The 13,657-nt window shown below is 47.0% G+C and overlaps 1 protein-coding gene across 2 annotated transcripts in view; it reads left to right on the forward strand.

Moving 5' to 3' along the window:
• Positions 1-13,657, forward strand: part of GSTZ1 (glutathione S-transferase zeta 1) — a 101,306-nt gene that overhangs the window by 66,160 nt on the left and 21,489 nt on the right. For both annotated transcript variants that reach the window (XM_086937550.1, XM_086937549.1), the window contains exon 4: positions 10,978-11,058. In XM_086937550.1, the coding sequence (XP_086793676.1) occupies positions 10,978-11,058 (81 nt within the window). The remainder of the gene's footprint in view (positions 1-10,977; positions 11,059-13,657) is intronic.

Below are 13,657 nucleotides of genomic sequence, written 5' to 3' on the forward strand. Positions count from 1 at the left end.
TTTTTATTTGAAGTAGTCCCTTTTTAGTCTTCCTAGGTTAGGTCAGTCCGTAGAGCACCAGGAAGCTTTGCAATAAAGCGCTAAACCAATGGCCTTACTAATATAGGCACACTTGTCTGGAAGAACATTGAGGAGTGAGATGTCGAATGGGGTAAAGGGGGAGTTTCAATTGAAGTGTAGGAGAGCAATGGCATGGGTCTGAGTGAGATTCCATTGAAGTGTATGAGCACAGGAACATGGGAATGTGCTTATTTGGAAGTTCTATAACATTGTAGGTGTACCGCATTTACTTCAGAGTGCTTAGGATTTGAGTATGTGAGAGATATGAAATGAGATATTCCATTGAAGTGTGAGGGCAGTGCCATGGGAACGAAGCTCAGTCTCCACTGAAATATCTGAGGTCAGTGATGTGGAAATGAACACGCCTCCACTTGAGTGTGAGCCCAGTAACGTAGAAATGAGAGACTTCATGAGCCCAGTAACATGGAAATATGTGAGGTCAGTATTTGAACAAGCAAATGGTCATGCCTGTGTTGGAGCTATTTGCGTTGTCATTCTTTTAGCAATGTTGTGCTGCAGAGTGACTGCAGTGTAGCACACCAAAACGTAGTGGCGTGGTATAGAGGAAAGTGAGGTGGAGTGGTATAGGGTAGAGTGGCATGAAGTGGCGCAGGGTAGAGTTGCATGCAGTGGAGTGGTGTTGTGAAAGTTGAAGAAATTGATGTACATAGACAGCATTCATTCCCCTTCTTCTCCCACTCCTCCCCCTGTGAGCACCATGAATACTGTAAACTGTTGACCGTATCACCCTGCCAGTAAGAGCCCGTACCAATATGCATATGTACAGCCATTTCTAGGCACCATGGCCTTTTACCCATTGGGATCCCCGGCTTCCCTCCTGCGCGTATCTTAACCCCCCCCCCCCCCCTCTCTCATGCATAGACCATGAAACCCTCTCCCTCTGCGCGACCCTGCTGTGAAAGGCAACTCTCCTACTTGACTCGCACAAAACACCCCCCCCATTCCTTCTTGAAGAGGCATCCTTCGTCTTAGCTGACGTAGCCCTCCCCAGCTGCACCTGACTGCCCCCGCTCTCTCATGTACGGGTCATCAGATCTCTCTCTCTCTGTGTGACTCTGTCCCTGTGTCCACCCTGGCTACCCCTCCCTTCTCCTCACATGGGCAAGTCATAAACCTTCTTCTTCTGCAAGGCCCTGTCCTTGAGAGTCACGGCCGCGCCTGACCAACACCTCCTTTCCTTCCATGAATACCCCTCTGTTGATGAGCCTTCCCACCGCGTTCGATTGTCCACGCGGCATGAATACCACTCCTTGATGACCCCTTCCCCCGAGTCCGGCTGACCACACATGCCCGAGGCCATCGCCTAAGCCAGGAGATACCATTTACTGCCCTTATTGTATGAAGTCATTCCTCCTCAAGAGACCCACTATTGATCCTAGCCACCCCACCCCCTGGGCTATGATCAGGCGTACACATCCTACGAAACACTCAGCTGCGTGATTGCCCTCCCCTCTTATCAGCAGGTCAAGGGTCCCCATTGTGAACACATGTGGGGTAGGATTGACACAAGGATTATAGGGATGTCTTTCTTTTGCGTCATACTGTCCTGATTGTGTTATCAAGTGTTCTGTAAGGTATAAAAGCAAGAGTCTCAGCTCACTTGTTAGAGCACCTCCCGAAAGACACTGTGTTTCGTGTCCGAAATGACTGGCTCTCCTCATGAGAATTAAACTCTGTTCTTGATTCCTGCTTCCAGCGCCCGTCTCTTTATTTGGTAATTATTCAACATGGGAACTAAGAGGCGGTTTGCGCCAGCGGCCTGGGCATCGATAGGATTATGGGCTCGTTTTCCACAATTGGCGTCCCAACGCGGGGCCCATCAGTGACATAGGGTCCGATAAGAGAGATCCAGACGAAGAAGTGAACATCTAAATGATCGGGGTATGCCTGCCTTGAGAGGGCCCTCGCCCGGCTGCCGATCGACAGAACTTTACCAATTCTGAACGGACCTCTCTTGAGTGACCTATTGTCCTGACTGGAATCCCACAGGAATGCTACATGGAGTAAGAGAACGATCGGGCGCTGGAGGAGGAAGTCAAAGAACTGTCCGTATGGTCCGGTCCGGGTAAGATTAAGTAGGGCGTTCTTACGCCTGATTGGTAGGGTGGTTCTATCCACCTGATTGATTGATTGATTGTATTGAAAATCGGTATTTGCATACCGAAATTGTTGGTATTGGTTCATTTAGCTTTGAAGGCTACTTGACATATTGGTTCTCTTCTGAGAACGAGACATTCTCTGTTTGCAAACAGCGGCGAATAGGAACGTCGTCCCTCTTTGCAGATAGAGAAGGGTAGGTAATGCAGACTTTTGTCCCCGGTATTAATCCGTCATGCCTACCTTTCTCCCCACTGATTGTTTGAAGTCGATTAATAATCGATTGTTGTTCTTTGAGATCTTCCCTGTCTACAAACTGAGACGAGTAGAAATATTCTGTCTTCCTTTTTGGATAGCGAAGGGCAGGTAATGCAGACATATGTCCCCGTTGTAATCCGTCATGCCTGTTTTTCTCCCCACTGATTGGTTGGTTGCCTGGACATTGTTGTTCCAGGAATTGTTTCGTTTGAGGTATTTTCTACTTGCAAACAACGTGGAATAGAAATATTCTATCTAGTCTTTGCAAGTAGTAAAGGGTAGGTTATGCCCCTTTGTGAATTCGTCAGTCCTACCCACTCCCCACTGTTTGGGGGGTAGCTCGCATGGTCTGCCCAGGAGACTACCCTTATGGAGGACATATGCTCCCCGCTCATGGGCCATTTAGTGGAAGTAGACCATCTGGTCCGTCCAGGAGGCTACCCTAGTAAATGGAAGTACATCGCTCGGTCTGTCCAGGATGATACCCTAATGAAGGAATATATGTTCCCCTTTTGATCGATAATCTCATTCCACCCCGGACCATTTATTGGAGGGAACTCGTCTGGTCCGTCCAGAAGTACCCCCTAGTGAAAAGGACACATAAAAAATATGAAGTGATCACCGTTCCCTACTAACAGAAAGCTTTAGCTCGAAACACGCTAAGGAAGAGAAAAGAAAAAATAGAAAAGGAAATCAGGCTAAGTCAGTAACCCCCTGATGAGCTTTTGACTCCACTAAAAATAAGAAACATTAGAAATAGTTCATAATAAGAAATATAAAATGGCGAAAAGTTTGGCAGCAAAAATAGCCACGAGGTAGCTAGGCTTCACTGCCTGTTCCTGCTCCCAACATGCCTGCCTCATTGCCCGCCACGCCCAAATAACGGTCACATGAAATAGAAACAATCCAATAGGTACCTACCCCCATTCCGGAAGCTCCCGAAGTGCAACAGGTCCGCGGTTACGCCCATCCGGAAGGCGAGGCCTCGAGGCACGAGGGGCTCGCCTGGCCACGGTCAGGAGGAGATGATGTTGGGCAGGCGGTCCAAAGAATGGCAGAGACCTCTCCTTCTCTCCTCTTCTGCTGCTCTGCAGGCCACGGGGGGGGGGGGGGCTGTCTTGCCTCAGCCACCGACCACCCCCCCCTTCTGTCTCTCGCCTGGTCCGACCCACGGAGAAGGCCGAAGCCAAAAGCGAGAATGGCGGCGCTTGCAAGTAGTCCCGCCACATGTCAAATTCCTGGACAGTTCCAGGTAGTGCCGCCACATGTCGACGCCTGGACAGTTCCAGGTAGTCCCGCCACATGTCAAGAGAAAAGGGGGGGCTGTCTTGCCTCAGCCGCCGACCACCCCCCCCCCATCTTCAATAGCCAGCACGGCCAATATCGAAGCGACGGAGCCGAGGAACGGCGCGGGGTCGCTGGAAGGGGGAGGTGACGCGAACGAGCCTCCCCCACCTCCCTCCAGGTGGAGGCTTCCAGCGACACCCCAATGCTCTTACTTAAAGAGGGTCAACATCAAAAAGCGGTCTTCTGCCCAGGACGGGCACACGCTCCATGCCTTCTCTCCTCAACCTTGAAGATTCTATAAGAGCCGGGGGGCACCCCGATCCCTCCGCATGGGTGCCCCCGCCCCCTTCACTGGGAACCACGACACCGGTGCAACTCCTGCCGGCACCAGCCTCGGATTGGAAATGGCTAAAATGCAGCCGCGGCACAGACTTGTTCAGTTCCGGAGGAACACCAGGATGACCCGGTAGGAAAATTGTTGCCGCCCTTCCCACTCTTTGACTCATGGTCCATATTTGATAAACTGTTAACCACATAGCACAAAACTTTTTGAACTGCCAACGGAAAGTTCTGGGCCAACCACGCGAGACTAGAGACTTTCTGACTATGCTGGAACTCGCCTGACCCCTCCCAAAATGGCGCCGACACAAAATGAGACGTTTTTGAATAAACTTTGTTGCACCCTGATTGCGCAGCTTGTTGTCCCGAGATCTATATGCAGTTTTTGGATAATGAAAGTAGATATGAAGGATGTTGAGTATGTGCTTGGATAATGAACTGACTTAGGGTGGGTACTGATTACGATTTGGAAAATGAATTGGTGTAATTTAGATAAAGAATGAGTATTGGATAATGAATTATGAATGAATTAAAACTGAATTCTTGACATGCATCATACTTGCTCTGTAAGAAAGTTTTAATACGATTTTATTGCACTGCTGCACTTTATGCAATGAACTGCCACCAATTTCGTTTATTAAAAGTATTTTGAAGAAGAAAGCATGGTTGTAGCAGTTGCATTAATGAGTTTTGGATGCCTTACTACTGTGAGCGAAGAATAAGTATGATGAAGGATGTAGATCAGAAGGGATCAGATATTTAGCAGCTACATTATGTGTCACAAGCAGCCGGAAAAGTGTTTCAGACACCCTTAAAATGACACCACAGAAATGCCACCTGACCGTCACCCTTGCACCCGATAAAGAGGGTTACGACCAAGTAGCTCATGTAGATACGCAGATCGTCAATGATTATCTATCTGACACCACTGGTCCCTCTGGGCTTAAACGCCGAGATGGCAAGGGAATGCAGTACGAGGAGATAGGGCGAGTATGTGGTAGGTAAAAACATTTTCGGACTACTGCATGATGATGTGCTTTGAATGCTGCCCCCCCACCCCTTCTTTTCCTCCCTTCTGCAGGTCACGTCAGAACGTCGGCTGAAGTGTGGAAGAGCGACGGTCGGACCACCGACGAAAAAGGGAAAGAGGGAATATGTGTGTAGTCGTTATAACGATAAGTTTTTAAATGACGTAGGCTTAACATGACTGTTCCTCCTTAGGACATAGCGACTGAGAGGATGGACTGACATAGAAACTGGACAGGTACTGAATGACGAAAAATTGACTAGAAATGACGTGTTAAATAATGTAACTGGACGTTTGACTAGGTAGGGAAAGGACAACGAAAAATTATACGGGTAAGGGTTGCCACGGCACCACCCGTCTAGGAAGTTAGAAATGTTGCTGATGTTCAAAATGCACTACCCCCTTTCTCACACTCTTGTAGATATAGCCAAGCTGTCCGACTGTTCTCCCGATCAATACTTGCCGTTGCCTCAGCCTGGAGAACTTCCCACCAAAGGAGGGAACAGAAAAATGGCTTAAGATCCAACCATGGCTAACTAGCACGACCAGGTTAATTACTGATCGACCAACCGAGGTGTGAGTATTGGTAATTGGGAACGCTCGCAGGCGTGACAAGCGAGAAGGGAAAGGGGGGGAGGGTAGAAAGAGCTAAGCACGTAGATAAAATAGGATAGTAAAGATACGTAGGATATATATATATAAAAACAGATCTTGTAGGCTAACAATTGTTTCCTGTCTTGTCGTGAATGTCTTGTATATGTGTAATACATGTGCCGTCTTCCCTGTCTGAGTTTGTGTGTAATGTACGAATTTATGTCTTCCCTCTGTCTGTATCTGCGTGTTACCTGACCTTTGCTGTTCCGTGTTGTGAGCGCACTAAATGACCTATTTTTGTGTCTCTCTCTCTCTCTCTCTCTCTCTCTCTGTCTCTGTCTCTGTCTCTGTCTCTGTCTCTGTCTCTGTCTCTGTCTCTCTCTCTCTCTCTCTCTCTCTCTCTCTCTCTCTCTCTCTTTGGTAAAATTGTGCCCCACCGGCACCAGTCGGATTTGATACATATTGAACGCGAAGGTGTTCAGCGAAATTGACCGAAACTAAAATGATTGTATCTCGCCATATTACTGCCTCTCCTTTCTGTAAAATGAATGAACTTGAATTGGCTGAGAAGGAAAGGACAGGTAAGACGACTAAAGTCCCCCAAATCTGGCCATTTATAGGGGAACTGTATGTCAATGGCACCTTATGTCTGTTCTTCAGAGACGAACGCCAACGTCTAGATTGACCCCCAATGCCCAGATTGCCCCACCCCCCTTTTTGCACCGAAGCGTAAGCGCCCGAAGCGTCCCCGCCCCATTTTGATAGAACCCAGTTGCTGTCCCGGATATGAACATGACCATGAGTAGCTGTTGACCCTCGAGAAAATCTTGTTTTGCCTGACTCTCGATAATGGCACCCCCGCCCTGTTTGAAAAGGTTAGCCAGTCCTGAAGGGAAATGCTCCGTAATCTTAATATGATGTAACGCACAGTTGATGGGAATCTCATTTATCCTCACTTGAGTTATAAACAGGACAATGAATAAACCTGCCATAAACTCAGTAGGAATGCTGATACATGCACTGCTTGGTAATAGGACCTCTGACTGTGACCAATGAGCGTATCTCCCAAATGCGTAGAATTGAGGGAGGAATTCACATGCGTAGATATCTTCTTCTGCCGTTTCTCTAAAACCTTGTCTTGTACCTATTCAAAGATTCACGATCACCGAAGGAGATGGGTCAGATGTGACGTACAGCCTGACTGCGGATCTTGGGACTCGTGTGACCTCGACCAAAGGTGGAGCCGCAGAGCAACAGGATACGGGACGAGACCGCAATTTCAACGTGGAAAATGAAAAACGATGGGCCGCCTCGAAGCCCCCCGCCTGCTAACCCACGTGTGCCTGGAGTCTCCGTCCCCCTTCTTTGGGCCCGATGGATGGGCCTGCCTGCTTGTTATCCTTTGCTCCCTTGGTCCCTTTTGTGTGTCCCAGGAACTCTGACCCAACTCCGCCCTCTCACCTATCGACTATTTGAACCACACTCACCCTCTTTTCCACGTGACTTTTTGCCAAGGGAAAGAACCGCATTCCACTGGGAATAGGGTGCTGCCATAGAACTATGGGTGCCGAGCATAAGGCGCCACCAACCGGATTGTTTAGGGAACAGGACTGTGGTCTAACAGCAGAGGACTGACCGCACCCTGCAACGCGTAAGGATAGAACCGAGCTGGACCTATAGCTCCACCGCCGGTGCTCAACAGCGCCAACGAAAGTACTCGGACTAGAGCCTACCAGTGATGGCTCACTGACAAAAAGACACTGTGACGAAGAAATATTGTGTATTGAACTGAATTCCGCTCTCAACTACCTGGTCAGAATTGTTCATTGGTCACATTTTTTAAGTCGGAAAGATTTTTTTTTTGCTATGTAGTGCGTTTAATTGTTAGGAACTCAACGAAAAGCAATTTTCTATGTACTGCATTCTGCCCATCACCTTAACTGTCTATGATTGTACGCCAAATGTTAGTATCGACAAAATGCTAATTCATCAATGATGCCTGTCTACCTGTAAACTCGTCAATTGCAAAAATGACTGCTGTTATGTAAAAAGGGGCGACTGTGAAAGTTGAAGAAATTGATGTACATAGACAGCATTCATTCCCCTTCTTCTCCCACTCCTCCCCCTGTGAGCACCATGAATACTGTAAACTGTTGACCGTATCACCCTGCCAGTAAGAGCCCGTACCAATATGCATATGTACAGCCATTTCTAGGCACCATGGCCTTTTACCCATTGGGATCCCCGGCTTCCCTCCGCGTATCTTAACCCCCCCCCCCCCCCCCCCCTCTCTCATGCATAGACCATGAAACCCTCTCCCTCTGCGCGACCCTGCTGTGAAAGGCAACTCTCCTACTTGACTCGCACAAACCCCCCCCCCCCATTCCTTCTTGAAGAGGCATCCTTCGCCTTAGCTGACGTAGCCCTCCCCAGCTGCACCTGACTGCCCCCGCTCTCTCATGTACGGGTCATCAGATCTCTCTCTCTCTCTGTGTGACTCTGTCCCTGTGTCCACCCTGGCTACCCCTCCCTTCTCCTCACATGGGCAAGTCATAAACCTTCTTCTTCTGCAAGGCCCTGTCCTTGAGAGTCACGGCCGCGCCTGACCAACACCTCCTTTCCTTCCATGAATACCCCTCTGTTGATGAGCCTTCCCACCGCGTTCGATTGTCCACGCGGCATGAATACCACTCCTTGATGACCCCTTCCCCCGAGTCCGGCTGACCACACATGCCCGAGGCCATCGCCTAAGCCAGGAGATACCATTTACTGCCCTTATTGTATGAAGTCATTCCTCCTCAAGAGACCCACTATTGATCCTAGCCACCCCACCCCCTGGGCTATGATCAGGCGTACACATCCTACGAAACACTCAGCTGCGTGATTGCCCTCCCCTCTTATCAGCAGGTCAAGGGTCCCCATTGTGAACACATGTGGGGTAGGATTGACACAAGGATTATAGGGATGTCTTTCTTTTGCGTCATACTGTCCTGATTGTGTTATCAAGTGTTCTGTAAGGTATAAAAGCAAGAGTCTCAGCTCACTTGTTAGAGCACCTCCCGAAAGACACTGTGTTTCGTGTCCGAAATGACTGGCTCTCCTCATGAGAATTAAACTCTGTTCTTGATTCCTGCTGCCAGCGCCCGTCTCTTTATTTGGTAATTATTCAACATGGGAACTAAGAGGCGGTTTGCGCCAGCGGCCTGGGCATCGATAGGATTATGGGCTCGTTTTCCACAGTGTACGGTGGTATATAGTGACATAGAATTGAATGGGGTGATGTGAGTTGACAGAGAATGCCACTGCATAGAGTACATTGGTATAGAGTGGAATGGTTTAGAGTTGATTGGTGTCGAGTATCGTAAACTTGCTTGGAATGGCATTGAGTGGAATGGAGTGTAGTAGAGTGGCATTGTGTAGAGTAAAGTGGCGTAGACTCGCGTCAATCGGTGGAGAGTAGTACAGTTTTGAGTATAAGTAAATAAAGCGTTGCTAGAAATAGCTGATTGGATAAAAGCAATAGAAGCAAGCCGTATGCCTGTGTTAAAAGCAGGAAAGGACATTGAATATCCAGAATTCATTTTGAAATGCAAGTAAAAAACATAAATAGTGCATTGCAAAAAGACACGGAAAACACTTACTTGATCCATGTTTCGGAGAGGAGTTAACACAAAATGAAAGGAAGGGAAGCCTACAGGAGCTTAGCAATCAAAAGATTGCAAATGAGAATGACAACAAAAACAAATAATGCTATGCTGTGGGCCGGTTTCAAGTACGTTAAATTGTGAACAATACATCTTGCAGCGCAGCACATGCACTGTTTTTGGCAAGACCTAAAAATGAGACTTCGAGGAAGTCATTGGCTGGATAGAGGCTGAACGGGCATTGATGACTTAATGCTGTCTGAATTTCCACAACCCGTGTAAGCTCCACCTTTCAAATAGAAGTGGTCAAATGTTCATGAAGATGTCCATTAACTGTCCTTTTTGGAAACTTTGGCTGAGCTCACGGCTTTACTGTGCAATAAGCAAAACAGTTAGATAAATAACATATAGTTCCGATACATTTAAATATAAATAAATATGCCCACTAAACTAAATTGATGGTAAAAGTAGAAGCAATTCAGATAAAAATCCATTGACTTTTTTACTAAAAATCTAAAAGCAAGGAACTAGCAGATATAGTTTTAAAAGGACTGCAGTCCTCAGCGGGCCTACAGGGAAATCTATCTTAAAGTGCACACATACATGTACAGGGTGATGTTAGAGGTGTCTCAAGTTGTTAATGTCAAGTGGGTACAGGTCAAAGTCCTATTATTATTTGTATTCTGAGACTTTGTGTATTGTTGCCTGTATAAATGCGTAACAAAGTGCAAGAATGGGAAGGAAAATACCGTGAGTGCATACGTTTTTCACAGCTGTCATTTGGTAAGACGAATGGCAGTTCAACCAGGGGCAGCTCCTCTGCAATGGCGGAGGAGCGTCGCCCCGCTCCTGGCTCAGAGGCAGCAAATGAAAAATAAAACTATGCCCTTGCATCGTTTTATTTTACATTTGCCAGCTCTGCCAGAGGTGTTGGGAGGGGGGAGGAGGAGTGCTAAGTGCACTACACTCCCGAAGTGCACGTATGTGTTTTGGCCGGCTGTCTTAGGCCTACCAATACACACATGCGCACTTAGGTATTGAGCAGCCGGGCTGGAGAAACCCCAGACTCCCTGGTCTGAGCAGGGCCTGTTCCTTGCCTGCTCAGACCAATCCCTGCGCTGCTCTGCAGCACAGGAATTGGATGGGAGTCTGGGTCCCAGGAGCTGCTGGGACCTAAGTTGAGTAGAGGCGGCGAACGTGACATTGGAGGCGGACGGCCGCAGTGGCAATAGGTAAGATTTTTTTCTTTTTGTATATTGTATTACCCACCTTCCTGCACAACCCCACCGGCTCCACCATCCTTTGTTTATGGTGGCTACCCCCGAGTTCAACCCTTCCTTTTAATACATTTAAGTGATTTGTTGAATATAGATGCAGGTTATCGTACAGGCACACATGTACATGGAGAATCCATATGGCCATGCACACAGGCCTGCACAGCTCACAGGCATGGTTGCCAGATTGAGGGTCAATGATTTGTGTTCCACCTGTGCCAATGGCTTTAAAAGCAAAACTGCAGTTCTCCTAATAAAAAGTTCTATTAGCCAAAAGCCAGCACAACCTGAAGGGGAACCAAATGATCTAGGCCACTTGGCAGCTAAGCACCTGGGCAGATGTTTAGAAAATAAAATATTTTCCTTTCCTCCGCAGCTCGCCAGTGACTACAGCACAGTAAACCCAATGCAGCAAGTCCCTGCATTGACCATAGATGGTATCACCCTTGGTCAGTCGGTGAGTGAGCTGAAGTTTCCTTGATTAATCAATAACTGTATAGCCCTGGGTGATGTCCAAGCCCTGTGCCATCAGTTCTGCTCGTAAATGTAAATGTAAATTGTAAATTGATACTTGTATAGCGCACTACTCGCCCGCAAGGGTCTCAAGGCGCTTGTACGAATACCGCTGTGGAACCCATCCTGGCTTTCCCTGTGAAGCATCCACTCCTGGGCACCCCCAAGGTGGAGGCCAGGCATCCTTAGCGTTGTGGGGGCCGTTGTGGAGATTAAGCAAGCTATTTCCCAGAGTTCCAGAGTGGGACTCCATGATTGGAATAGGCACAGAGGCGAGAATTATCAGGTCCGTGGAATTTTGAGCCCAAGACCCGCCGTAGGCGGGGAATTGAACCCTGGTCCCGGGCTAGACCTCTGCATCAGGGTCTGCCGCTCTAATCATTGAGCCACACTTCTCCACTAAATTAAATAAGCGTCTGACTAAAAAAAAAACTCCTATCTGGCTGAAAATGTGCACATTTGAATGCTTGTAAGTATTTAAGCCCATTGAGAACTGTGTTGGTTCCTTGTATACCCTTATATTTGTAGACTTTCCTTTCAGCTCTTTCCCATTCTTATGTTTTATTGTTTTCTGCTGATTTCCTTCCTTTAAATGCTTTCCCTTTTAGTATTCATTATCTCCGTTAGGTTACATCGCTTCACTTTGCTCAGTATCCTCTATAAGCTTTCATATCCCAACCTTGTTTGTTTTCGGTTTTCTTTCTCTTGTGCAGGGACGGCCTTAGGCATGTGCAAGCTGTGCACCTGCACAGGGCCGCCAAACCCCAGGGGCCGCCACACCAATATATATCCTTAATATAATAATCCTCTGAGGATGGATACATATTTGCGTGGCGGCCCCTGGCAGGGATTTGGCGACCTCCGGCTCCGGACGTTTTATTAAAACACCTTCCTGAGCTCCGGGGGGACTCCGCCCCGCCCGGACACCCTTTTCCGGGGTCTCCTACCTACGCTCCCTGCCCAGGGTGTCCATGAGCCTAGAACTGCCCCTGTCTTGTGTGTTCTTGTCCTTTTCATTTGCCCCTCATTGTTTTTCTTATGTATTCTTTCCTTATTACATTTTCCTGCTCTTTCCCTTCACTCATTTTCTATACATATTTGTTCTGTCCATTTTGAACATCGCATGCCAACCCTTCTACTTTCTCCTCTACTGTTCATTCTTTTTTCATGTGTGCATGGGTGTGGCGGAAGTAATAAGGTCAGCCAAATGATCTTCCAGGATTTCTCCAGGCGACAGTTACATTAAATTCATCAAAATGGGAATGCTTTTGATAGTCAGTGGTTTCCCAAAAACTCCAGCCTTTATGGAACTACTTTGCACACCTTTTCCCAACTCCTTTTAAAGATAATTAACAGAGCCCTGTTTTTTGTTTGCTTTATCTTTATTAGCTAGAGGAGAAAGTGAAGTCAACTGGTTGGATGAATGCTCTTGGGTGACAGTTTTCCTGATCCATTAAGTTACAGGCTTACATTCCAAAGTGTAAGACTACTAGCAAACAGTTTTATGGTTAGCTAGAATGAGCCAGCTCTTACCTCCTCTGTCCAGCAGTGTTTACATGATCTTCACTCTATTCAGAGACATTATCAGTCAGTCTTTAATTACGACTCAATGGCTTGCCCACACCAACTCTTCGAAGATGTTATAATTGTGCATAGCTCATTTACATTCACTAATTTCCCCATTGTAGATGCAAGTACAGGTTTATAGAAGGCACAGGGATGTCAGGTGTGACCTATTTAGCGTCGTTCATGGTGATCGGTGAATTTCAGTGTCTTTTACAACTTTAATTGTATCGTTAAGGTTCAATAAAGTTAGGGGAATTTGTAGGGTTTTTTGAATAATATGTCGTCTACCCCCTCTCAGTACCCACTGAACCAGGTGAGGACCTTCTTTTTCTTGAAAGTACTGTATTGTGTAATAGGAAGGATTACATGTCAGCCAAGTACAAACATCCTCCCATAATTGGTGTGGATATGGCAATTATTTTTCGTTGTACGCCTTATGGAAAAAGGTGTACGTCATTTTGAATGGAAACGAACGTTTGAGTCCACCCCATACAACATGGGCTCTGATTGAAGTTCTGCCTAAATGAAAAATTGGCTAGATAATTCAGAGGTGGATGAACACCAACCAGAGACGTTTAAGCCATGGGCAAAGTGGGATTTGACTCCGGACCACACCCTATTAGGGGCCCCCTAAAGAGCCTGCTCTTTCTGCAGCGTCTTGCCCTGATGAACTTCAATAATGTTTAATACCGTTTTCCATTAATTTATTTTTAATGTGAGTGATGTGTGAGAGTCTACCACAGACATTTTGCACAGAAACGTTGTGTTTATGTTGCATGCAACATCCATAAAAAAGTTTCCTTATATGTAAAAGAGTGAGCTGCTGATCTGTTACAATATTGAAAATACGGGTCACTATCCTTAAATATTAGATGTCAACACATTTAGAACTTTGATCAGTGTGCCGTGCTCTGTCAACGACTTGCCCAAGAGGGTATGGAAGCCCTTAAACTGTATCTTAATTTCATGGCTGTCCC

The sequence above is a fragment of the Lissotriton vulgaris genome, chromosome 9, assembly GCF_964263255.1.
Source record: "Lissotriton vulgaris chromosome 9, aLisVul1.2, whole genome shotgun sequence".
Taxonomy (NCBI): Eukaryota; Metazoa; Chordata; class Amphibia; order Caudata; family Salamandridae; genus Lissotriton; species Lissotriton vulgaris.